This window comes from Netta rufina (assembly GCF_964035555.1).
Source record: "Netta rufina genome assembly, chromosome: 4".
NCBI classification, from domain to species: Eukaryota; Metazoa; Chordata; class Aves; order Anseriformes; family Anatidae; genus Netta; species Netta rufina.
Window position 1 is genome coordinate 70,855,163 of NC_140127.1, and position 26,905 is coordinate 70,882,067.

Genomic DNA, 26,905 nt, shown 5'->3' on the forward strand with positions numbered 1-26,905 from the left:
CATAAAGCTGACAGAAGTCCTAAGTGCAGCCGCAGGCAGGCCGTGTCCAAGCCTGACAGCACCAACACCCTCCCAAGAAATGAGGCTTCCCTAAATAATCTGGTTTTGGCTAATTTAAAATTAATCCTCAGAGCACACTGCTTGGTCAGCCCAGGAGTCTCCCTCAAGAAAGCGTCCCAAAATCAGACACGTGGCACAGAAGTCAGACGTCTTCTTGTGCATCACACAAGGCCTAACATCCAAGTGAGGCCCTGGGGATCCTTCCTTCCTTTTGCCCTTTCCGAATGCTTCCTGCTCTGTCCAGCACACTGAAATCCTTATCTGAGAGCCCTCCCAATTCAAAGGTAGCCTCCAACTTCTGGACACTTTGTGTGAGTGGCGAACAAGGCCTAACATGGTCCCAACTCCCCCTTTGCTGCTCAAGGGAGGAATGACCTGTGAGGAGAACCTACAATGGCAGGGTGAAATTACCTTGGGGTTCAAAGGATTTGCCTTACTCCCTCCTTCCCACAGCCTTGGACAGATGCTGGAAGTGAAGTACAAAAACTGACTGCATTTCCCCCCTTTGTTGGTTTGTTTCCAGCATAGCTCATCCCAGCACAAAGCCTTCCTAACATTTTCCCAGCAGCCAGGGAAAACCCTCACAAAAAGGGTAAGTTTCAGGAGCTGTTTCCTCCCACCCATTCGAAGAGAAAGTGACGTTTTCCTATAATTAGCCCAACAAAAATAGAAAGCACAAAGCACCATACACAAAGCACACCTCCCATTTCCACTAAGAACTCCAAGACCTAAACCAGAGCTTTTTCAAACTTCGGCTCAAATCGCAAAGACCAAACAACCCCTACCACCACCACCACCAGGAGGGCACTTGGATTCATCTATGAACCCAGAGAGATAGATCTAAGCCTAAAGCAGGCATAGTTTGTGCTCTGCTCAAATGCATTTCTAGTTTGTGACATCTGTGAGTATAGGAACTCTCATGACAGGAGCCAGAGGACAGGAGAGCAGAAAAAGGGTACGAGGAACTCCAACTCCAAACAAAGCTAAAGCAAAAATCAAACTGACACCTTCCTCTCCTCAGAATGTGATCACTCCCTAGGTATTGATGTGGTAAGAAGGAAGATTCAGGCCATTAATCCAGCAGAAACATTTTGTTGCATTAGTTTTCATTTATATTATGAGCCCTATTGGCCCAGTGCAGCCAAAGGAGCATAAGAAGGCAGCCGGCAGCCAGGAATGGGAAAGGATGTGGAGAGAAAAGGGCCTCCAGAAAGAAACTCACTCGAAAATATGATTTTTATATGAAACAGCTTCTGCTGACAAATAGTTCTTTGTCCCAGTGCAAAGAGCACACTTCAGGCAAGAGCTGCTAAGGAAGAATTTCCCTTATGTGACTCCCTGCTCAATAGAGCAGGGAAGCTGTGCTTCTGTGCTGCAGTAGCTAGTACTGCCTCCATGTGCCCTACCTGGTCAAAGACAAAACAGGTCTTGAAATAAAAAAGTACTCCATTTCACGTAATGATCTGTTCTCCTTTTGCTGAGCCGAAGTCAAAATCTTCATCCAGTACCACTGAAGCCAGTGGAGCTGTGCTGCTGCGGCCCACGCACAACCACTCTATACCTTGGCCTCCAGTGTTAACTGAGGCCCAGAAAGCAACACCTTTCATAAAACACAAGGCAGCTTTGATCAGGTTACCGTAATTGTTACCTTAGATACTAGCATGTGATTCTGTTGAAAGGGAAAGGGAAAGGGAAAGGGAAAGTGAAAGGGAAAGGGAAAGGGAAAGGGAAAGGGAAAGGGAAAGGGAAAGGGAAAGGGAAAGGGAAAGGGAAAGGGAAAGGGAAAGGGAAAGGGAAAGGGGAAAGGAAAGGGGAAAGGAAACAGGAACAGGAAAAGAAAAGAAAAAGAAAAAGAAAAAGAAAAAGAAAAAGAAAAAGAAAAAGAAAAAGAAAAAGAAAAAGAAAAAGAAAAAGAAAAAGAAAAAGAAAAAGAAAAAGAAAAAGAAAAAGAAAAAAAGAACAAAAAAAAGTGAGGGGGAATCCCAATTTTTTTTTTCCAGTTTTCTCCCATGGGATGCTGAAGAAATTCTAACAGATGGATGGATAGAGTAGAATAAATTGTATTTGATCTCTGGAATGAATTCACTTAATAGTCCCATTATCTTCTGTCGAAGATTATCCCTAGAAATCCAGCATCCAGGTTTATCAGAAATTAATTACCTATATTTAAAAAAAAAAAATAAATCCCACCTCTTCTAAAAAACTAGTGATTAAAAATATAAAATTGATAAAGAAGTCATAATGGATGAACACACACATGCAATCACTCTGCTACTTACTAACCACAGCCCCTAATAAGAGATAATGGAAGCTGCTTTCAAATGAAATGTCTAAATGGGTCTAGAGCTTGTTTTCTCCAAACTCAGCCAGGCATTACTGCTGCCACAGCCACTTTCAATCAAGCTTTTACTGCAAAGCAAAACAAAGGAAGAAGTTAAATCCATGGGAGATTTCCAATGAATACTTAAAAATCTTTTCATGGGACAGAGTGAGGGAACTCTGTACCAGCAATGACCTCAGAAATCTGGTGAGTTCACTACATTGCAGACTGTTCCCTCTCTCTGCTAGATTTTAATTAGCTAATTCAAGGCTTTGTATGGAGGAGGAAAGAGTACTGCTTAAGCAGCAGAAAGTTCAGCTAAATTTGCTGTGTGCTTGGAATTTAATACATGAATACCAGGATCCTTTAGGGAATTGTTATTTTACACAGTTAAAGGTAGACATGTGGACACTTGAAGCTTTTCAAAGGAACACGTACACAGAGTGCCCATATATGCAGCCACAGCAGCTGTTCTTTTATCAAGTATACATTTGGATTCGTGTGCCATGCGTACACCTTCTGATGTGATGGGGATGCATGCATGGGGAGAGGTGCCACTGCATCGTACGTACGTGTGCATGCTTGTTGTGTAGACACACAACACACACCAGAGGCATTTTCTCTGTCTGCCTGTTTTCCTTCTATAAGCTCTTTTCATTCATCTGAGGAACAAAGCCAGTGGTTGAAAGATTCGGCGAAAGTGCCTTGTTATGCAGAAGAAAGAGATACTTTAACTCAGCTGTCAATAAGTTTTGCCCATTTACATGTGTGCGGAACACTTTGAATAAATTACGTTTCCAGGATTTAGCTCCACGGCACCAGCCTAACAAAAGCAGACTTACAGCCCTTGGTGAGGGGAGGGGGAGTGGGGGAAATGCATTTTGCACGAGATAAAATCCCTTCCAGGACCACAAGGGAAAAATGAGTTGGTGTTTTAACCTGAAGAGCGTGGCTTTTCCATCACTTTCAGTTTATTTTCAGACATTTTGTGCTTTAAAAAGCTGGGCTTGCTTGTGGAGAGTTCCATGTACGGTCTCTGTGGAGGTGGAGATCAGATGATTCTGCCTGTTTAACTACAGACCCAAAAACAGTAAAAATGGTGGTGGAACCATGGGATGCAACTGATGTCCAGTGGAGATTTGCCCCTTGGGGTGCAGATACATGAGGCTAATAGCTCAGGCAGGTTCCCCACAAAAACGGCATCTGAAAATGTTCCCAACTGGCAGTCCCTGCAGTGCTTCATTTTCAGCAGGTTCAGATGGCCAGCCAAAATGAGTGAAACACAACACAATTCCTTCCTCCTTGAAGTCAGTGAATCCAAACATAAATTCCTGACCTCTCTGATACAAAAACAAATACACTGAAGGTGATAGAAAAGGGAACCACCAACATCCCAGCTTCATGTTTAGTATTAATGGAAATGTGCAGAACCTTTCTTCACTGCTTGAAACAGATGAGTGACTCATTCCCTTTGCAGCAGCCACCTTCAGCTGCTGCCAGCATAAGAAACAACACAAAAAAATCCATCTCAATTAAGTGAGGTCTCTGCCCCCAGCATCCACCAGCGAGAGGGGCTTGACAAATGATATGGGAAAACTTCTGAAAAATTTCTCATCATCCAACACAGCCTCTCTACAATTACCCCCCCAAGCCAGGCAAAACCACTGGCAGGAGTGTGCCGATTGCAATGCTCTTAATCTTATCTGCAGAAGAGGATCCAGGGCATCAGCTTCACTGATGGGTCCAGGAAGATGAGCTGTAATCAAGCATTTCTCCTCATGAATAACAGACAAGGAATGTCTTTGCTTGGCCAGCAGTAGCCTACAAAAATTAACAAAACATTGTAAAATCCCCCTTGGAAGCAGGGAAGAGCTAGCAGAGGATGCGATCGCTGTCTTATCTCCTTCAGTACAGATGCTGATGAAGAAAGGCTGACACATAGGCAGCCTGTTCCTCAAGCTGGCCTAACCAAATCTATGAGGTCAAATCCAGACACCATATATGCATAGACCAGGTCTGCCATGCTGGATTGCCATAATGGAGTTCTCTGCCCCTTAAAATGTGTTTTTCTATTAAGAGAGCTGCAGTAGTTACTGATTTTCTTAAAGCTTCAGCTGCTACAGCATTGAAGCAATGTGAAAGTTGCAATCAAAATAAATATATATATATATATAAAAATCTGAATGTGTAGCAGAAATAGTCAAAGAACCACAAACCACTTCAGGTACAAATCCAAGACTAAGCAGCCCTGGTGTGGGACTTGACCCATCACTCCGGAAGGCACCAAGTGGGCCGTGTTGACTTTTTACTAGAAGATACCCCTGAAAAAGAAAAGCAAATGTTTGCAAATTCATTTTCATGCCAGCTGGGCCTGGTGATTCCCAAGCAAACCCCATGTTCCGGCACGGTTAGCAGACAGTAGTGCACTTGCCAGGAATAATTGCTAATATTGGGATGGCTGTTCCTAAGTAAGTAAAAGCACTTTCAAGTGTGTGCGTGCATGCACATTTGCCATGGCACTTCTCAGAGATCTGACAACACGTAGCAAAGGGTCAACAGTTCTCTCTGGAAGGCTGTGTTGATATCTGCTGCCAGATAACGCACCCTGCAGTCAAAGAGACTTGCTTATTTTCTAGGCTTGTTATCAGTTGTTATTGTAAGTAAGCAGTACTATGTCAAATGCCCCTTCGTTTTGACCTTACCATGGGCAGGACCCACTAAGATCTCCTGGAATGTGCAATAATCATTAATACTGTCTCCTTGGCAGCGCTCATAAATCATACAGCTCAACATCTTTTAACAAAGCAATAAAACTTTGCCAAAGACACACCAATAAACTGCACACACAAGAACTCTTCCAGCCCCAGCCTCTTCCTTCACATTCCAAAAACGCAGACCAGCAGTGATGGCATTGGCTCTCGTCCTCTAATCCCCAAATCCCCAATTACACTGAGGGAGCTGAAGATAACGCAGATTTAGGACCTGGAAGGAGGCTTCTTCCAGAGGCAGAAGAAAGGTGTTAAATCAACAATCCTGGGTAATGGATTCATTTACCATGACACTGCTCCATGTGCAGACAGACAGAGAGCATAATGTCTGTGAACCTCTGGCCTCCTGCATAAGCCCCTTAGAGAGGGGTTTGGTGGTACCTGAGCCTTATGCAGAGCTGAATTTCATGCCAGAAGGAAAAACGTTGCCTGTGTAAGGAAATGGGCTTGTGTTATTAATACTTCTAACACTCACTGCAGTCTGAGAGTGAATTTATGGTTTATTGGTGTAGTGGGTTTACGTGGCAAGGTTTTGGTAGCAGGGAGCCATAGGGGTGGTTTCTGTGAGAAAGATCTAGAAGCTGCCCCATGTTTGGGAAGGGCCCCATTGTTTTCCAGATCCGAGCCAATAAGCGATGTTGTTTTTCGCCTCTGTGAGAGCATATTTAAGACAGGGAAAAAACGCTGCGCCACACAGCAGCCGGGAGAGTGAGAGGAGCGAGGAACAGCCTTGCGCCAAGGTCAGTGTAGAAGGAGGGGGAGAGGTGCTCCAGGCGCCGGAGCAGAAGTCCCCTGCGGCCTGTGGTGAGGACCATGGTGAAGCAGGATGTCCCCCTGCAGCCCATGGAGTACCACGGTGGAGCAGGGTTCCACGCTGCAGCCCGTGGAGGAGACCACGGTGGAGCAGGTGGCCCTGCACCGACGGAGGCTGCCGCCTGTGGAAGACCCCTGCCGGAGCAGATTCCGGGCCGGACCTGTAGCCCGTGGAGAGGAGCCCACGCAGGAGCAGGTGATCTGGCAGGAGCTGCTGCCCGTAGGGGAGCCAGGTTGGAGCAGTTTTCTCCTGAGGGATGGACCCCGTGGTACGGACCCATATCTGGAGCAGTTCTGAAAGAGCTGCTGCCTGTGGGAAGCCCACGCCGGATCAGTTCATCAAGGACTGCATCCCGTGGGTGGGACCCCACAGCACAGGGGACGAGAGTGACCGAGAAGGAGCGGCAGAGAAGAAGTGCTGTAGACTGACCATAACCCCCATTCCCCGTTCCCCTGCGCCGCTCGGGGGGAGGAGGTGGAAGAGGGTGGATGGGGGGGGAAGGTGCTTTTGGTTTTTTTTTGTTCTTTGTTTTCTCACTTCTCTCGCTTGTTAGTTGTAGGCAATAAATCTTACTATCTCCTTATGCCGAGTCTGTTTTGCCCGTTACAATAATTATTGCGTGATTTTCTCGTCCTTATCTCAATCCTTGAGCCCTTTTCACATATTTTCTCCCCATTCCTCTTTGAGGAGGGGGAGTGAGAGAGCGGCTGTGGTGGAGCTCGGCTGCCCACTCGAGCGGAACCACGACAATTGGTTTTAAATTAGCTTTTCCCCTTCCACTCCAAAGAAGCCATTCCTGATTTCCACCATTACTTGCTCAGAAAGAGACCTTGTCAAGGCTGCTTCACCTCTAGCTTCAGACATACGCGGTGGAGGCACCTGAAGGCTGCTTTGCCTCCCTTTATAGCCACTGAGGAGGAAAAGGTGCTTTCAGGGCGTGACGCATCTCTTCCTAATGCAGGTAAATAAATTGGACTCAACAACCCCTGCTCGTGCCCCCACTGATGGCAATGGGGACCAGGAGTTCCCCCAACATTAAGGAAAGTGACTTACATGAATATTAGGGGCAAAGAATGATAATTGCTTGGCTCAAACTTAAAAAACCTCAATGTGGACATGCTTGTGAATTACCCAGAGGCTTTAATTATGGGCACTGCATGCAGATAGATGAGCAGTAACCACATAGAGCACCACCATCAACTACCTCAGGCACCTGAGTATGTCCAGGACTCAGCTCTCAGATTCACCTAAATTTAGGTGTCTAACTCCCACTGCAGTCAGCAGGGTCTACGCTCAATGCCTTACAAACACCTCCATGGACTATGAGCAATCCACTCCATCACAGCTGGGCAGCAAATAACTCAAAGACCTGCAGATGTGGGAGGATCAGTCCTACCCAAGCAGAAGCACAGGGAGAACGCCAAGTATATGTCAAACCTGCACCCTTGGGTTCACTGGGGCTGTGCTGGTGTCCCCACAGGCTACTGGCCTCTCGAGACAGGAGCCAGTGCAGGCAGCAGTTCCCAGAAACACTTTTTCCTGCTGACTAAATCCTCAGCCCAAACCTTTCCCTTTTGCTCCAAGTCTTTGAAAACACTAGCAAAACCTTTCCCGTTAATCTTTCTTCATCTTGCTAAAACAACACAGACTGTCTGTCTCCAGGGAAGGCTGTCACAGGATATGGGGGAGGAATCTATCATTTGTAATGCACGGAAATATAACTTACATATATCAAAGGCATTTTCTGTAAAAACAAATACGCAGCAGAGATTGGGAGGCCAAACCCCCATTGCCTTCAAGCTACCGTGCTTAGCAATCGTGTGAGCAACAGCCTGAGCAAACCCAATTAACTTGATTTGTAGATTGCACAGATTAGCAATTGTGTTCCAATCGCAAATCCCACGAGGAGCCCCTTTGCTTATATTTCTGCACAGCTCCTCATTCATTACACTAATACTGAAGGGCACCTATCTAAATCCCTTAAATTTACGTCCTGCCAGGTGCGCATCCAACAGTGCTTTCTGACCAAGAACTCTGGAAAACTCTGCAAATTTTAATCCTGAAAAATCTCCAGTATCTGCAGCAGGTATGTAAGCAGAAACCTTGACTTACGGCTGAACTGAGGCACCGAGAGGCTCAATTTAGATGTGAAGGCAGAAAGTTTGCACCAGAACTGAACTGTCTCGAGAAGATTTCTGCTGGGCTCCACGCTTCAGCCACCAGCCTCACCAGGGCTCCAGCACCCTCCAACAGGCCTGATCCAAATTTAACACCCCATGTCTGCTCAGATCCAAAAGTGAGCTCATTGGCATGGTAACAGCCCAAACAAGGGGCATAGAAAAAATAATATTTACTCTGAAAAGTGAAAAGTGCAGCAGGATCCATTCCTGGTGTAGAAATTATTCCTTCAGCTCTACAAACAGTTATTTCTCAGTTAAAAATTTCCCGATGTAGAAGAACACATTAAATTTTGCATGAGATTCTGGTAATAATTGTTTTAAAACCAGAGATGCCTCCCCAAAATGAAGAGTTTTGTGAAGCTGGAAAAAAAAACACAGTGGCAACAGAGGAGTAGAGCAAACCTTTATTTTTTTTTGTACTACATCAACTAAAGAAACATGTTCTGCTCGTTAAAATAAAAAATAAAAATAAAAAAGCAAGATGTCTGATGAATAGCTCTACTGATATTGACTGCATTTCTATATTTCTAAAAACATGAGCACTTCATAAATACACTGAAATATTCTGTCATCGCCAGACAGAATGTGCCAGTTTTCTATAAATATAGACATCTGGCGGTGGTTTCTTCTACTGTTATACATTTCTGGTGTGAAGAACACTACTTTGTGAGCAAACGCATGTTTGAAATTAATTTCATATGCGACAGGTTACATTAAAGAGCTGGAGAGATTTGCTGGGCAGAAGCGCAGAACAAAAACACTGTGTTCCCACACTGCTCTGACCCTTTGCATGAGGTTGCCTGCACGATACTATAGGCATAAAGCCTGTCCCTCCAAGCACTGCTGTGAAGCTTAACGAAGGCATGCCCGCAAATTGCACTGAAACTTGAAAACGGGACTTGTTTGGCATCGTAACTCCAACCGCGGCGAAACACCAGTGAGAAAACAACGTATATTAAATATCAGCCAATAACAGCATGTTTTGTGCAAACCACCCGAGAGCTCTGAACAGGCTGTGCCATTAATTATTCAGGGATTTTTTTTTTTTTTTTTTTTTTTTTTTGGTGGGATTTCCAGCCAGATCTCTGTCCTCATGTGCCACATGATGAAACCGTCCGCAAAGTTGCATCAGGCAGCGGGCAAGCAGGGGATGCTGCGGGGTCACAGCACAGAGATGAGGATGGGGGGACACCCTATGTCACTAAAGGATTGCTCAGGCCAAAACCAGGCCATTACCATCAACAGGTAAATCAATTTTGGCTGGAAGAGTTTCCTTTCTGTTTAACATAAGCCAAATATAAACATTCTCTTGCAGGTTAACAAAAGCCAGCAGCCCGAGCAGGGACAATGCATTGGGAAAAGGGGAGCCGGAGCAGGGGGAAAACTAAAAAGCCAATCAATCACAAGCTACATTTCCTACACCGTGACACATCTTTGCCAGAGACTGGGCAAAGGGTGACTCTGTGCCGCTTCTCAACCCCTTTAAACGCTGGCTAGGGGGAATATTTCCAGCTGGGATGATCACAAGAGCAAAGGCCAAGGCCTTCCTCAGTACCCATCTGCCCTGCTCCCTTCAGTAAACACTGCTAATTCACCAGCTCCATTAGCACTCTATTTTTTTCCTTTTCCTTTTTTTCTTTCTTTCTTTCTTTTTTTAAACTCCAAAACCACCCTAAAAGCACTTTGGGACTAAACACAAAGAGAAAGGAAGGGGGAACCCACCAAACCCAAAGTCTCCAGACAGCTCTCAGCATGCGTCGATTACTTGCTAAGAAATCCAAATAAAGACAAACCCAAGAAGCCTCAATGGCTTGCGTTATCTTTGCAGGCTGGCTGCTGCCTTATCAGCTCCGACAGAAACCGGCATTTAAGAAAAATTCAGTAGCCTTTGGGTGGAAGCCGGTTCCTAAGAAAACATGCAGCCGAATTGCTGGAAGTCGGCTGAAGAGGAGAGGGGGAGCGGGTAAGGGACGGCCTGAAAGCCTCCCTCATCGTCTCGCCATTCTCTGTCAGGAAACACGTTGCATAATTTGTAGTTATTTTTTCATAATTCACTCCTCACGCTTCACACCCACTGCGCAGGCCAAGAGCTACAAGGGCAAACAATGACTCAAGATGCCGCTTGCTCGCATTTCGCCGGGGTCGGGAGAGATGGAGCCCGTGCAAACCCCCTCACCTCTCAGCACCGGGTTTCAAAGATCTACCAAGAGCATCAGAACTGGAGAAAAACAGATGACAAACTCCACACTGGTGTTAGCTATCGCTGTCCTGCTGGGGAAGGAAGAGGATTTTCCCCAACCTTCGCTTGTATGACACTCATTATAGGATAAACTCTGTGTAGAAGAATTTGAATGCTAAAGGATCGTGTTTTTCTCTGCCCACTGAGCCACCCCAAGCAGAGGTCCTGCTTGCTTACACATGTAACTAACCACATATGGATTTTGGCAGCCACCCCACATAGGAGCTGGGCTTTCCCTCAGAGGGGTGTGAGGGTCCTGCTCTTTAAAAAGTTATAAAATAGTTATAAAACACCTTTGTGTGACGTTAATTGACGGGCAGAACGAACTAGGAAGACATGAGCTGTTTCAAGGCCAAGGGCTGCTTTTCAGCCTCTCATTTGTAATGTGACAGAGGGAACAGCTGGGGGGAGGTTGTCTGCCTGTTGTCAACCCTGGAGGGAAGGACAGACAGACGGATGCTCCCCAGGGAGCTGCCCTGCCATTATAAACGCCTCCGGTACAGGGTGAGCAGCTTTCTACCTCTGACCTGAACTTTTCCCCTCTGGAGAGCTCTCACAAATCTTCCTCAACAGCTAGCAAAAACTGAAGTGACACATCTGGGCCCCCAAAATGGTCTTTTGGTTGGTTGGTTGGATTTTTTTTTTTGCTTGTTTCTTTTTTTTCCATCCGCTCTTTTCCAAGATAGCCCTGTGGGGAAGGTAGAGAGATGTAGTAACGGGAACTGCAAATGTGGAGGGTGCCCACATGGCCGTGCTGATGCCCTCATCAACAGCAGCTCGGGGGTACGGCCTGCCCCTGGCACCCAAAAATCATAAAGCAGGCTCCAAAATAACAGGATTGGTTTAGAGAAGTCATGCAAAATTTGCTTTTTCTTATTTCCCTCCTGACGTAAAACCCTGCACATACACACAACTCATATTTTCTATCCATCCTCCAGAACCTAGTAGGACTAAAACCTTGCAGGTTAGTTTTACCTTTTTTTTTTTTTTTCTCCTGAACATGAAAGTTGAGCTTGTTGCCCAATTTCCATGATTCTAGAAAAATTATTATAATAGAAAAGAAATAAACAGTGTCAGTCATCCCAAAATAATTGTTACCACTTCAACCTATGCTTAGGTCCTCCGTATTTCAAATAAGCATCACACTGTGTGAAGTGTCCTCTGCAAGCGTTTCTTTGAATACAATGGATTTTCAGGCGCTTACAAGTAAGTATGTGTTTAAACACTCGGTTTAAATGGTGTCTGAGATCAAAAACTTCTGTAGTTAACTTCTGTGGTTACAAAAGTGCATTGAAAGACTTGTTTTTGTACTTCCCCTTGCGTGTCTCCAGTATCATGCTACATGAGTTGCAGTGGATTCAAACCAGGATGAATTCAAATAGATGTGTCATACATTATTTTCCTTGTTTTATTTGACTTTAATTACTTCTTAACAGCACTGCTGTTTGAAAATCTTTCTCAATTGAGGGTGTTGGTTATGCCTAGGGCTGCTTGGCCCTTTTCCACCAAAATGCCCTTTCAACAACCACCACAATCTTTCCAAGCAAAACGAAATCTTTTGGAAGAACCTCTCTTTTTGTGTGTGTGAAAACTTGTCTCTCTCAGCTCTTTCCCCCTCCCCCTGATTTTAAGCTGGCATTTCTTCACGTTGCTCTGGGAGGGAACAGAAACCCGTGGTGGGCTCCAGCAGGACACGGAGCAATGCTTAGGAGCAAGTAGACTTTGTTAATACGCCTCAAACACACCTTGTGCTATACTTGAATAATCTTGGAATTCATCTTTTTTTGTTTGTTTGTTTGTTTTGCCGTCCCTTCAAGGACTCTCACTACAGTTTCCATCAAAAATAAACACAGTAAAATGTCCAACTTTATTAAAAGTCAATGAAGTTTGTACCCGGCAGAGAGGGGAAGACCGGAACTGTGATTCCTGGAGGCAAACCATGCTGGGCGTGCAGTGCAAGCTCTTCAGTGCATGCACAAGCTACACCTTTGCACCTGTTTCACCCTGGGAACATGCCCTGGTTTTGGACACAAGTAGAAGTTGCATGGTCTGTACTGTAGGCGCAGTGAGAAATCCTTATCTGGGCAGCGTCTGCTTTGCACGGAGCACTGTAGACAAATACAGGATCTCGACTTTCTCAGGTTTACAAGGGTAAAATAAAACCAACTATTTTATCAGCTGACTAGTGGGTCTGGATTTTGGAGGATCAGAATCAAGCATAAAGCCTCTACACAGAAAACTGATAATAACCGGTGGTTAAGACTGTGGCCATGTGATGGTCATTGTGGGTTCGACAGCCCTTAACACGACACCAGGGCTTTGGTGCACAATTCGGTCTTCTAGGCACTAGCCCCCAATACTAAACAATTGCACCACCTATGAAAACAACTTTGCTTTATGCTGCATCTGTTGCATAAACCAAAGCCTTCATTTGTTTGCTGGCATGCATTCCAAGAGCAATATAAAACATTTTAGATGTTGCAGTACTCCTCCTGCCATAATATCTCTGTCCTGTAGCAAAATACCCTCCGATACATGCCACAGAAAGAAGGGTCTGCTTTGGTTTTAAGGCTGAGATACTTATAGCAGAAAGCTCTTTTCATTGCTTTGGTGTGTTTTGCATCTTCCTTATACACGTTATTGGCTTTATTGTTGGTGGTGGTTTCCTTTTTTTTTTTTCCCCATTTAACACAGTGCATGCATTAGTCTTGCAGAAGTATAAGGGAAAGCACCTGTAAGTACACAAACAAAAAGATCCCTGTCAAGAGGCTATTAAAATTCATTCAGGCTTGTTCCTCTCTGCTGTTACTTCAATTAGTGTCTCACAACCAACCTGTTCCCTTTCAGTTCTGCATTGCACATTTTTTCATTCAACGACTGTCTCACAGGAAGCTCTACGCTGTTTTCCTTCTGGAGAATGAAACCCCAAAGATGTATTTCCAACCTTCTGGCTCAGTGTTTCCCAGATATTTTGAATCAGGAACTGCAGCCAAGATTCACATTTTTCCAGAGATCACTGCACACCCTCACACTCGCAGCAGAAAGCCATGACAGTGACACACACATGGACTAACTCCAGAAAAGTTTCTATTGCCCTCGTCCTGTCAGTCCATGAGCCACCACTGTGCTCCACAGGCTAGCACAGAACCAGCACTCCTGCCTCTTGCACTGCCCATGAAGATCTAGCAGATTTAAAAGGATATTAATTTAAAAAAAAAAAAATCAGTGCTGTCTTGGCATGATTATAATTTAGTACTGAGTTCTCATCTTCCTAAACAGACCCAAATTTCATCTTCCAACCCAGAGCATCTCCAGCAGCCTTCACGTGGGCACTGTGCCATGCATTAGGTTCTCCCCTCTCTTTATACTGAAAAATAAATAAATGAATGAATAAATAAATAAAAAGAGTAATTGGCAAGTAAAAGGCACAGCTCCTCTGGGGTGCAGGGTCACAGCTCATTGTATTAGATGTGTGTCAGTTATCCATGGCCAGAATTCACCTGCTGAGCCTCACAGGCCAATGTAAATGCCCCTCCTTCTGAAAAAAACCTAAAAGCATTGTTAACACAGCCCTGCGGCTTTACCTTTTTAGCCTACTGGCTCAGTTCCCTTGAAAAAATGTTTTTGCCTGCAGGGATTATTTTGCACAAGTTGTTTTCTCCACCTTATTTTCTGCAGCCGCCTGAGGCTGTGTCAGTAGAGGTCTGCAGAGGGATAAAGCCAAGGTTGCAGGGGGGATCGTGGCTTCTCATAGACCCACGCCACACCTGGACCAAGGGGAACTCGGTCAGCAGCAGCCCTGATTGCTTCCCATCTTTGCTGCAGGCCGTGGTTTTATGGCAAAGCCTCCCAACTGCAGGCAATCCTGCAGGAGGGCCGGGAAACACCGGCAGCATGAACTTGCTATTTCCCAGTTCCCCAGATGGCCCTTCTACATCTGAAGCCAAAAGTCTGTAGAGGAAAGAGGAAGGAAGAAATCCCATTCCCTGAGAGAGCACTCTAGATGTAGAGTCCAAAAGCTGGAATTTCCCACTGCAAAAGGCCCAGAGATGAGCTACCCCCCAGCTGAGCTGAACCAAGAGCAGAAGTCAATGGGGGATAATTACTGCCCACCCAGAATGACCCAAACCACTTCAGAGATGAGATATTTCAGAGATATAATATGCACTTTTTCCAGTGTGATCCACTGAGGCAATTTAACTCACTACACTCTTCCCTGCCTTGGCTCCTGCCAGGACAGGCTGCCCAAAACACCTGACAACAAGGCCAGAAGAGCTCTCACACTGGCACAACGGAGGTCCGAGGCCGGGAACAGAGCAGCCCAAGGACAGGATGGTAGTGGAGCCAACTTTAATCATCTTCAGCTGCCGTGATTTCACACCTGAGAAGCATTTACTGCCAGAATCCAAGCAGCTGTGACTGGGCAGAGGAAGGGCTTCCTATTTGTGCCACTCATGACCCAACTCAGCAGGACAGCAATCAAATGCTTGACCTTTCCCAAAATCACATGAAGCAAATGCTCCACATGACATAGTTCCAGCATTATCTACCCAGCACAGGTGCATGATTGCAATTAGAAGTGCTCAGTTGTACAAAACAGCACCTCCCAACCCAACTCAACCCATCCAAGAACAATCGGAGGCTCATTTACCATCTTTATATCCAAACTCCCCGGCGCCATGCCAGCTCAGGAAGCACCCCTTGAATAATTCCCCTTGAAATCATAGAATCATCTAGGTTGGAAAAGACCTTGAAGATCAAGTCCAACCATCAACTTAATTTACCAATTCTCACCAGTAAATCACATCCCTCGGTGCCGCGTCTGCACATCTCTTAAACACCTCCAGGGATGGGGACTCCCCCACTTCCCTGGGCAGCCCATTTCAACGCTTGACCACACTCTCTGTACAGAATTTTTTCCTAATATCCAATATAAAACTCCACTGGTATAACCTGAGACCATTTCCTTACATCCTATTGCTTGTCACCCAAGAAAAGAGCCTGACACCCTCCCCGCTGCAGCCTCCTTCCAGGTAGTTATCGAGAGCAGCGAGGTCTCCCTTCAGCCTTCTCTTTCCCAGACTAAACAAACCTCATGGCCATTACTTGGAAATTAGATTGGAAACCACAACACCTCTGCACGCTGGTAGATCATAAACTTGGCACTTAGTTTGTCCTGAGACCATTTTTCACCCCCACCCCTAAATCAACTTCCGCCGAGAACAATGCTGCCGGTTTGTGTCTACAACAGATTTATTTATTCCCCCTTTCCAGCAGCTCGCTCTGCCTGTGCCTTCGAGAGGCAGTAGCTACTTTAGGCGAAGGGTTCCTTCTGGTTCCTGGGAATAAAAGGCTGCCCTCCATAATCAGGGCATTGTTCTCCCTAAATGGACCCAGACTCTGTAAACACGCTGCTCTGCGCGGCGCTGGGAGGGCGACCGCGTGTGTGTGCGTACGTACACGCGGGGAATGTGTCTTGTTCTAAAACCAGTAAATTATGTTAATTCATTTCCTCTGCCCAAACAGGGCTAATAAACTCAGGGAAAGGAGGAGGAAAAAGTAAACAGGAGTCGATTACAAAAAGGTGAGGGGGAGAGGTAACCCAATAACTCCACCAAATGTCTCCTTTGGGAAAGGACACTGAATTCGCAGCTCGGATGTGCTCCATGCAGCCCTCCCTAGGTCCCGGTGGAGGTGTAAAAGCAACTGTAACACTTTCTTTCTTTTTTGATAAGGTTTCAGGGCCAGCATGTTTTCTGAGTTCAATCTTGGCAGCAGGGAATTGGGCCCCCAGAGGTGCCCTGATCCACGGCGAGCACGTCCCCGGGGGCTTTGCTCCGCATGTGATGTGTGTGCTCTGGTGGCTGAGGCCAGTAGGAATCGTCAGAGCTTATTTGTAATTTTCTAACACGAAAATAATTTCACTAAGCAAACGACCATGCTTTGACTCAAAACCCTGATTAACACAGTTTGAAAACAGGGCAGCATACTGTTCTGGGAATTAACTTGCTTGACCCCTAGTCTATAATGGCACTCAAATAATCTGTGAGTCAGACGAAGTTGAAAAACTCTTGGAAGACCACACTGAAAGAATTTACTGGATTTATTGGATTTTCTAGGATAAAAGAAAAATAAGCCTGAAACTCCACTTAGCTAGCCTGTAGTCTGCAGAGAGACAAGTTTCTTCTCCCAACAGTATCTAGAAGAGGAACAACGCCTATGCTGAGCACTGGGTCTCAATCTCCCCCGGAAACTCTCAATAAATTGTAATAAGTGTAAAAACATACAGGTTTTTTTTTTTTTTTTTTTTTTTTTTTTGAAGAGTGCCTTGCTGTGTTCTTCCTTGGAATTAGTGGTAAAACATGGAAAAAGCAGACAGATTCCCACCTCTATGGACCTGCAATCCTCATGCCAATAGGAATACTGATGAGCAGAGTACTCACACCACAAACCGCTGCCTGAAATCCTCCAAATCCCCTGGTCTACCCCAATTTGAGCAGGCAAGGAATCAGAACAAAACAAGCAGGCCATGCTCTGGTCTAGACCACTGCCCCATGCCTACCTCACGGTTTCTGCAGCCCCTGAGCACTTGCCTCTAACTTCTACCACTTCTTTGTGTCTCTTTTGTATCACAGAAACAATAGATGGGTGCTGAGAACAGTGGCAAACGTTTCCAGATAACAAATCCGGCAATTAGAAATCAACTGTCCAAAGCTTGTTCCCCTGCATATGCAAATGCCTCCATAATAGGTTTACAACTCCTTGTCAATCAGACCTGTCAAGGAAAAGTAAACACCTGTCAGGGGCTGTGATTAAGTTGAAAGCTCCACTTTCATGAGGCCTGAACGAAATTAACCCCACCAACACTGCATTTCTGATTGGTTGCGAACAGCAGGAGGAGGAATGATACCCATCAGCTCTGATCCCTTAATCTAGTTTTATATTAACTCCTGCAGATCACGATGAACCTCGCCTTGGCTTAGTGCCCCACCACCCAGATCTGACACACAACCTGGTCTGACAAGGCCCCAGTGCCTGTTCTCTGGTAGGATTATAAAATTTAATCCTACTCACAGCAACTCAGCCACAACTCACTGAACCTAAAGGGACTGTCACCTTTACAAATCAGAACAATATCTGACCCCAAATGCCAAAATATGAGCAGAGAGACTGATCTCCATACGCTGGTGGAGCTGGCAACTGTCCTTCCAGCTTCCCACTTTAAACTGCCCTAAAATACATTACGTACCTCCAAATATCACTTGTTCAGCTAAACAAACGCTGTGATTGCCACCAGGATGTTGTGTTAATCTGGAGAACGCGGAAGATTTTGGTTTAACCAGGACAAGAGGATGGCTCATAGCATCCCCTCTCACAAAGGTATCCAAACTTTGAAGGACTTTTATATACCAATTTTACCTCAACCAGTCAATGCCAGACAAGCATTCTTCCTTCCACAGAGTCTGCAGTATCCCCGGAGAGATATTCCACAACGTCCAGAGGTCTGTCCTGTTACTCATTAACCTTTCCATCCTTGACATGCAGTTCATACACCTGTAACTTGTCTGATGCTTGTCACTGCTTAACCAGTGTTAACAGATTGGGTTAGCTGAGAACAAAAATAGCTCCCTCAGTTACTCGAACTCACACAGGTCTATTAGTTGAGAAGAAAAAGGAGAAAAAGAAAACAGTTCACAGTGCTCCAGGGTCTGTAGCAGCCCAACGCCAGGAGTTTGGCTTGTTTAGCTCTGGCAGGCTGGTGGGGCTGAGTCCCTTCTCCCTCCTTTGGAGTTCATTTGGCCTCACCCCATCCAATTCTGTCTTTAAAAAGGGAGATTTAAATCCATAAAAGGCAACAGTAAAATATTGGCAACTATAATGAAAGACCTCCCCTTACAACAGGATGCTGCTGCTCCAAGTCACGTGGCGGTCAAAAATCAATTAAGCATCACACTGTAATGGCAGGGAGGTATCTGGGAGGACACGGACTAAGAGGAAAATAGGGCAGATTTGAAAGAGCTCCATCCCACCATCCTGCGCAGAGCAAGCATGCAGCCTACTGGAGACCCTCTTCCAAGGCTTGGCTTCACTGGGACTCAAGCAGCAGCACCCTAATCCAGGGTAAATTTTCTCCAAGAAGCTTGATAATACATGTACTTAGATTTCTCCCCATGACCTCCTCCAGGTTTTTTGTCCAGAACCTGGTGTCCCAGAGACAGAACTATGACATCCACAGCTGCCACAGGGAGTCAGCACAAAGCCAATACCAAACTCCTACAATCATCAGCTCCTCAGGTATATGAGAGCAAACCCAGCACAGAGAATATGAACTAATTTGCACAGCAGGGAATTCTTTAAAAATCTGCATTTCTGCATTTATCTGCTGTTCTTTTGCTTTTATTTAACACACACAAATACTGACAGCTCCTAAAATACCCACCAGAGTCTATACAACCCAAGTGGCATGTAGGTTATGACACTTCTTGCATTGCTCACTTCTCAGTCACTTGACAGGATGGCCAAGATTGTGCAAACCTTTCATGAAATAAATTCACCAGACATGAGGAGAAGCGATTTTGGGTCCTGCCAAACCTAGAAGCCACCATTGTCACTGGAGAGAGGCTGAGAATAGAGGTGTAGCAGTCCTGAGAAACATTAACCTTCTCTGGGAAGCCTCTGTTCTCAATTTACATTTTTTTTCCCTTAGCGAAGTTCAAAATTAAGTTTGAACACTTAATGGAAGAAGTAGCCTGGAGTTATTGGCTGAAATTCTTCCTGAAAATTGGAGTGGTTGGGATGAAATAAAAACGTTAGGTTATTCGCGGCACTGCTGGATACCGTGTTTCTCCTGCGATACAATGGGGAGACTGTGTAATCAGGGCAACCAACCAAGCTCCAAGCAGCCCGTGTTTATTTGACTCAGAAGGAAGAAAAAAAAGTTTTTTTTTTTTTTTTTTTAAAAAAAAGAAAAAAGAGAGATGTGAATGGATTCAGCAGCAGACGGCATATATTAACTTGTTAAATAACACTTGGGCCAGTCCACACCCAGCAGCCCTGCCTGCAGAATGGCAGAATGGCCGTCCTTTGGGGATAATCCCCCCAGGCTGACCTGATGGTACAGCAACGAATTTCTAAGTTGCATTCAGCCCCAGCAGCTCCAGTTGCCAGCCACAGCCTGCAGCAGGCAAAATCAACGTGTTTCTGGAATAAAAAAATCCAGCCCGGGCTGTACCATTGAGCAGGCAAATGGCAGGATCCAAAATATCATACTTGGCCCACAGCTCCTCTTCTGGCATACTTCAGGGATCAGTCCAGTGGTTGAAATTACAAATCATCTGTGCAAGTCATCCTTAAGAGATGGATCCAAAGCCCATGGGACTAAGGAGGAGTCAAGGCACTAATGCTCACAGGCTTCGAGTCAGGTCCTAACCTGTTGAACCTGGCATGGGCTGCATCTGCTTATCTCATACAACGTTGGGACGGCGGGATCAGACTGCTCGAGCCGACTTTTGCAAGCTTATTTATTTTATTTTAGTACCTCAGCTGCTGCGGACAAGCACCAGGCTCAATAGTCTTGCAGCAGGCAGTGGGTCTTGCAACTTCTGCGTTCATGCTGGCTCTACTCTTAAAAAATTCCCCAATATGAATAAGAGTGTTCATAAAAAACCCTGGTGCAAAGTATTAGGACAGGTCGACACAGCTAAATACATAGTGAGGCATGTTTTTATACAGAAAGGTCCACAGGATGGCTGATTGCGGAGAACAAGAAAAGGAATAGAAATCCAAATTAAATGTCCAAAACAAGAACAAATGCATTTCAGCTTGAGCAGCCCACCAGAAAACACAGGAAGAGGGCAGATGAAAGACAAACTCTTTGAAACAAGACAAAATGAGCAGGTTAATGAAAGAAAAGGGAGAAAGGAGCATTTCCACTGACTCCTATAATGTGGGATACAGTTGCACGGACCCTTTGAACAGTGTGATTTTACAAGTCACTGCAGACACAAGAAGGAGTTTCAGGGGAGAGAGAAAAAAAAAAAAAAAAAAAAAAAGCTGCACTGATTCTACTCCCACTGAATAAATAAATCTATGGCTACAGGGTTTTGTTGTTCTGTTTTTTAATTTCAAGCTAGGCAAAAGAAGACTTCTGCATTATTATTTTTACACTTCAGTGGAATTTTGTTTCTTATTAAATCTCTTCCAGTAACTAATCCAAAACACACAGCCAGGCAGTGACCATCTCTATTGCATTCACCCCATTCTGCAACCACATGTATCGGCATCGCTCCCGGACCATGGCACTACGAGACGGCCGCTCGGAAAGCGATTACCAGACAGTGCGTCGGGAAAGGTTGGCTCCTTCTGCCAAAAAATGGGTTCCTACTTGCTAGCAAGTCTCACTTCTATTTTTATTTATTTTTTGAATGACATTTTTTCCTGAAAGAACCATTTCCCCATCATCGCCTCATGGCATCTGAAAGTTTCTGCCGTGGATAAAAGTCAGAGTTGGGAGCTCAGCCTGTGTTGCGTACGAGTTCATCACAGAAAAGGCATGTTTTAATTTGCTGTTTGCGTCTTTTAACGAAGGTCAAAGAAGCATATGTACTTTGACAGCGTTGTAAAAACTTCAAAGAAAATCTAAATGCATTTAGTAATTTGCCGAGTTCCGTAATATTCCTAATAAAAATAAATAAATAAAATCAACCCGAAGTTTCCAGTATGACGCACGCTGCATTTTATGTTTAAACTCAGACGCAATTTAAAGAGACCAACAGTGTCGGAAGAAGGGAGGAACCGGGCCTTAAAAAGAAACAAACAAGCAACTAACTAGGATTTTCATATATCGTCATGTGGACTCTGGGTAAAAGTCATGATGACAGCTTATTTGTGAGCGAGTTACCTAACAGCACAATCCAAAAAAAAAGAAAAGGCACCAAATTTAACCAGGAGATCCGCAGTGACTTACATAAAATTTGAATCAGACTATAGATGTGAATGTGCTTCTCTTTCACAAGCGAGAAATCACCTAATCGTTATACCTGCTAGCACCCACTGAACAGGAATAAAGGAGCTTTTAAACAGAAGCCAACAGTCATCTCTTTTATATTATTGTTACCTTACCCACATTAACTACCGGTTACTTTTATAAACCACAAAGTTACAGAAGGGAAAATATGAAGAGGAATCGAGAGCTCATCTCCCAAGAAATAATAATAATAAATAAAAGCACAACTACCACAAACTTTCTAGCACCCTATTCCCTTTTCTCCAATACTCTGGCAAGCAAAAATGGCACACAGCACAACTTCTGTCCCAAATCGTTGAATTTTGAGGCAGCTCATACAATAAATTCCCCACAAAGCTGGCACCAACCAGACTTGCAAACCAAGCGGCGCATAGAAAAGTGCGAGAGCAGAAAGTAATTAAGGTCCTGCTCTTCCCCTCCCTACGCAATGCACCGAAAATGAAATCAACCTCCAATCTAATTAGTTTTCAGCAGAATATCAGTTTACTCTCTACCGGGAGGGTTGTCGCTGCTCTTACCAAAAACTCCCAAACATACCACACGAAGTCTTGCTTAAGCCACAGGCCCAAGCCTGGCACGTCCCAGCATTACCGTGTATGGTAACCGAAGCGAATACGATGGCAACTTGACAGATTTGGAACAAATACTGCATTGCGTGTCACCGAGATAACACAAGCAGGAAAATATCAGATTGTATTACCTGTATCCGACCGGAGGTGTGGACTGGTCGGAGCTACATTGCTGCAGGACGCAGTCATGAAAGGTTAGTGACCCAAGATGGCATTCGTCCCCGCGGAGAGGGGCCAAGGCAGGACGCTGAGGACTTTTGTGCCCCGTATAGGGCTGTCCAGAGAGAAGAGGAATGGAGTGACACGAGGGACGAGCCACCGGACCTGCATCATTGTCCCAGGTTGAGGGCTGACGCTACCCGCAGCGGCTGGCAGGAGGGCCTGAAGCTGCCGCCCTGCGCCCGGCTGCCAGCCAGAAGGTATATTCCCCCTCAGAGAGCCACAGCACGCAGGTTTTGGCCTCAAAGAGTAGATTTTGTGCCCATATAAGCTCTCGTGTTCACCCACAAGGGAAAGAGGGAGGTTGGATGTTTACCAAAATAGCCCCCGAGGAACGCTACTTTGGTACAGGCTCCCTCCAGGAGATCCTTAGCCTGGATTAAGAGTGGTCACTGGGGAATTTATTCCAGATTAACTATTCTGGAAGGGTTAGTCCAGTGTATTTGCAGGTGTAGACGAGCCCCTAGCCAAAGTCTTTAAATTTCAGCCCCTGAAAACGTAGGTTCAGACTTTGCCAGAGCTACCGCGTCCTTCATCCTTGCAGACAGAGCAAGTTCTGCACCTGCACCTCTGAAATCAGCCCTGCTCTCTGCTCTGCGTAGATACTTTGAATATTTTGCCACTTTCTTAACAGTTTATCTTGGTTTCCTAAGAAATACCCCTTCCTGCATTGCTTTGTACCCCAGCAATGGGATGCACTGGGTCACAGGCGTACAAGAAGGGACAGTGCCAGTAGGCACCACTCCGAACCTGGAGGAAAGTGGTGGCGTTGGCCCAATCAGGCTCCAATGCGGGGCTCTTCGCCTTACAAGGCATCCCCTAAATAAAGATATAAAAATACTACAACGTAACATTTAATGAAAGATTGCAGCTGAGCACTCAACTGTCAGGAAATAGCAAGGCTGGAGCGCGTGGGCAACTTAACTCTGCCCCCTTGTGCAAATGCACTTCGGTACAGCCCTTCCCCGACACCAGCCGTCTCCAAACAAATGTCCTAATTCCAGCAAAAGCACATTTTGCCTAATAAAAGTAAAAGAGAAGGGCCAATGCTTTCACACTGAGCCTTCTCAGACACCTTCCTGGCTCGACTGCGAGCCAGCACCTATTTAGCTCAACGACACAGCTCAGGAGACGTTGGCACACTTTGGCCACACACGCACAATTTGCAATCGGGATAGAGATATTAAATGCTCTTTGGCCAAAACAAAGAGCTCTTCTTCCTCCAGGGAAAATCCTCATGACCTCAGGCTGAGATGTGACCAAAAGACCGTCCACAAAACCCAAAACAGGTAGCGTGTACACATCTCCAGCAGCAAACCCACAGCATGATACATCCGGAAAAAATCCACAGGCATGTTAACAACCAGGAACTTTTTTTTATTTTTATTTTTTTTATGAGAATCTCAATTTATCCCAATGTAAACACCTAATAATCAGTGACACTCAGCAGTCCAAAATAAGGCTGCAGTGTGCCAGAGAGTGTCCCACCTCTGCTCACGTACGAGTTTGATCTTTCATCTATGTCCACCGCTACCAAAAATACTCTCGATATTAAAGAGGCATGCAGCAGGACTTTAACATTAGGGTTGTGTCTTTCTTTTTACCACAATTACACCTTTTTCCTTCTCTTCCTCTCGGTATCGGCAAGTGAGTGAATGACAGTTTTCAGGGGTTTGGCCCTGACTTTTAAACTCTATTTCATTTTAAATAACCAGGACCATCTCTCCATCCACTTGCAGGATGGATTTTTACAGCTCTGAAAAGAGAGAGTTCAGTTAACCCAATCACTAACATGATCCTGTTAAAGTTACCTTAAAAAACCCTTTATATAGGAAAAACAATGATGTTCTGCAATTAACGCTGTTAATTTTCTGGCGCTTCATCACAGAACAGCAGCCCACAGTCAATCACATTGCATTTTCCAGAGGCAATAAAAGAATACGAGCAAGACAAGTGCAAACAACATTTAAACAGGGGCTGCCAGGAAAGCAGCCGACACTCCGCTCAGAGCAGAGACAAAAATCTTTTTGTCTTCTCCTGCCCACTTCAGATTTTTTCCGGAACTCCACCAACTTCTCAGGTCTATTGCAACAACCTACATCCATGAATTCTTCTTAATTCACACACCGTTGCCTACAACTTAAACTGAGTCTCCATTGTAAACCTGGCCTGGAATTTGGGCTCGCAGGAGTTTATGCCTATATACTGTTTTCTTTTTCATTCAGCTTCCAGCCGAATCATTTTATAGTGCTTCTGCCTCCATAAAATATTTGCTTGGGAGCCAATGCCAAGATGGAAAAAAAAGCAACGCGCTAACCAAGCCTTGGGTTTTTAGAGTAACGCTGCTCCCTCTCTCACTCCCTGCTTTTATTTTTGGCAAGTTGCAGCCCCAAACGAAGGGCAAGTTTAAATCTTTTAATTCGCAGCCCCGTGGCGCTGTGTGATTTAAAGGTCTTTCAACGATCCAGGCAACCCCGATACTCTTGGGAATTGCAGCTGGAGCGATCTGCATCCTAAAGCCATACACCCATTCTGCTGGAACAATGCAGCCTCTCCTTTGTGACCAGAGCCGGGCTGGCTGGGAGCGTGGTTTCTCATTCAGGCTTTCCAGGGACAGCACCCACCAAGGGACAAGGCAGGAGAAAGCAGAGGAAAACCCAGCGCTCCCCCTGCCCCGACTCTGGAACTTGGGTTAAAGCACCTTCCTGCAAAGAAATGTCTTTTTCGCCCCCACTGCTCCCAGGTCAATGCATTTTGCTGTGCCGCTGGTGGGGTAACCTGTTTATTGAAACCTGATCGACTGCTGGAGCCCCAGCGTTAAAATATGCTCTCGCTGTTGGGAACTGTCATTTGTCTGTCACCGAGGAGGTTAATGGACGTGTTTGTTTAGTTTGCTAGTGGGAATATACAGGGCAGAGGCTGGCGGGATTACAGGAGGGGAGAGGTATTTCTGATCCACGGAGGAATGCGGTTGCTTTTCTTTAAAATCGTCCGTGTACTTCTTATAGGCGCACGAGAAAAACCCCTGCGAGTCCACCTGTGCTTGCGAGACCTCCTACAAACCCCATGCTCCATCCACAGCCCCGAGCCCCACAGGTACGAAGACCTGCACATGGGCAGAGGACGAGCCCCGGTGGCAGCGACACTGACGGGGGTCCCCGCAGTCCCCTTACCTCTGGCCGAGTCCGAAAACGCAATTATCCCCGCAAACAGGAGCGCGAGCTGCAAGTCCATGGTGAAAGCCAGACCCCTCCGGGTCGTGCGGGATACCGTCCTCTCAGACCTGGAGGCAGGGGAAGGAAAGCAAAATAATTACGTGTTGGGAGGGGAAACAAACCAACAGCCCGCGACTTCGCAGACTTTTAAAGCCTGTTGCAGAGGCGCGAGGGCATGAGCAGCGAATGAAACAGCGACCGTACTTGTAATTCATTCCTCAGCGGTCGGCGAGCAAAACTTTGCCCTCCTCTCTGCTCCAGCCTGATATAAATCAAGAACCCACCGTGGCCAGCACGCTGCTCTAAGCTCACAGTTAGGGCATAACTCGCTGATATCTCGCACGGAGCCAGTCCGGAAGGCAAACAAAACACTAGCGAGTGGCCATAAAACACGATTCCAGGTTGCCAGTTTGCGGAGGAGCCCGGGCGGAGGGGAGGAGGAACCCTTCCTCGCCCACCGGCACCCAGCAAACTTCGTGCGGCCGCCTCGGAGCCCCCAGCCCCGCTCCGTGCACCCCACAACTTCTCCCACCAGCTCTCCTCGTCCCTCTCCTCCTTTTTCTCTTCCCCCCAAAAAAGCCAAGCCAAGCCCCGCTGCTTTCCCTGCCCGCCAGAGGTGCGTCCCACAGCAAAACCGCATTAAATTATCCGGATTCTTGAAGATGCCTTCGCGGCCAGACGCGCAAGCGGGGTAGCTCAGGTTTAGGGTAATTACCCCCTCCCAGTGTCCCCCCCCTAATCAAACTCTCACTTTCTAAACACTGCCTGAATTCCTCCCCCTTGTAAAGTCCCCGCTGGGAACACCCCGTGCCCCCAGGGGACACGCAACCCGCTCAGCATCCACCAAAGCTCCCTCGACACCGGGTTTGGGGTCACCGTGGCACACAAGGGGGGGGGGGGGGGCACACACACAAATACACACCCCAAGAAAGGGGCTCCCCCTTTTTCCAGGAGGAGGGGGGCTCAGCTTTAAGCCTTCCCCCAGCCGGGATTTGCTACGGGGACGCGGCGGGGGATCGCGGGATGGGGTGGGGGCGATGGCACCAGGTGTGACATGGGTTGTAAGGGGGGGGGGGGGGGGTCCGGGTGTGTGTGTGGGGGGACAATTAAGGACTTACCTTAATTACACGGGGCTCTAGCACCGTGCAATGCCGCCCATCCCCGTCGCTTCATGCTCTCCGCGGCCACGGCGCCCGGCGGGGCGCTCCGCCGCCGGCTTCTACCTCATCTCCAAACCCCCCCCCGGCCCCAAAACCGCAGGGGCTGCCTTCGGGGGGGGGGGAAAGGCGGGGAAGAAGAGGGTGTCCCCGGTCCCACAGAGCTGGAGGGGGGCTCCTCCGAAATCCCCGCAGCCCCCCGGGGGGGGGTTTGCCAGCGGGGAGCCACCGGCGAGGAGCGAAGGGTAAAGGGGAGGTGGGGTGGGAAGGAAAAGGGGTGATGAAGAAAGGGGGGGTCGTAACGCTGCTTGCTTCCCTGGGGGGGACTGCGAGTAGGG

General features: G+C 46.4%; 1 protein-coding gene across 1 annotated transcript in view; it reads right to left on the reverse strand.

The window, feature by feature from the left end:
* Positions 1-26,573, reverse strand: part of FGFRL1 (fibroblast growth factor receptor like 1) — a 167,600-nt gene extending 141,027 nt beyond the window's left edge. The window contains exons 1-2 of the mRNA XM_084286599.1: positions 26,529-26,573; positions 25,369-25,478 (exon numbers count right to left, since the gene is read on the reverse strand). Of these exons, the coding sequence (XP_084142725.1) occupies positions 25,369-25,429 (61 nt within the window). The 5' untranslated portion in view covers positions 25,430-25,478; positions 26,529-26,573. The remainder of the gene's footprint in view (positions 1-25,368; positions 25,479-26,528) is intronic.
* Positions 26,574-26,905: the final 332 nt, after the last annotated feature.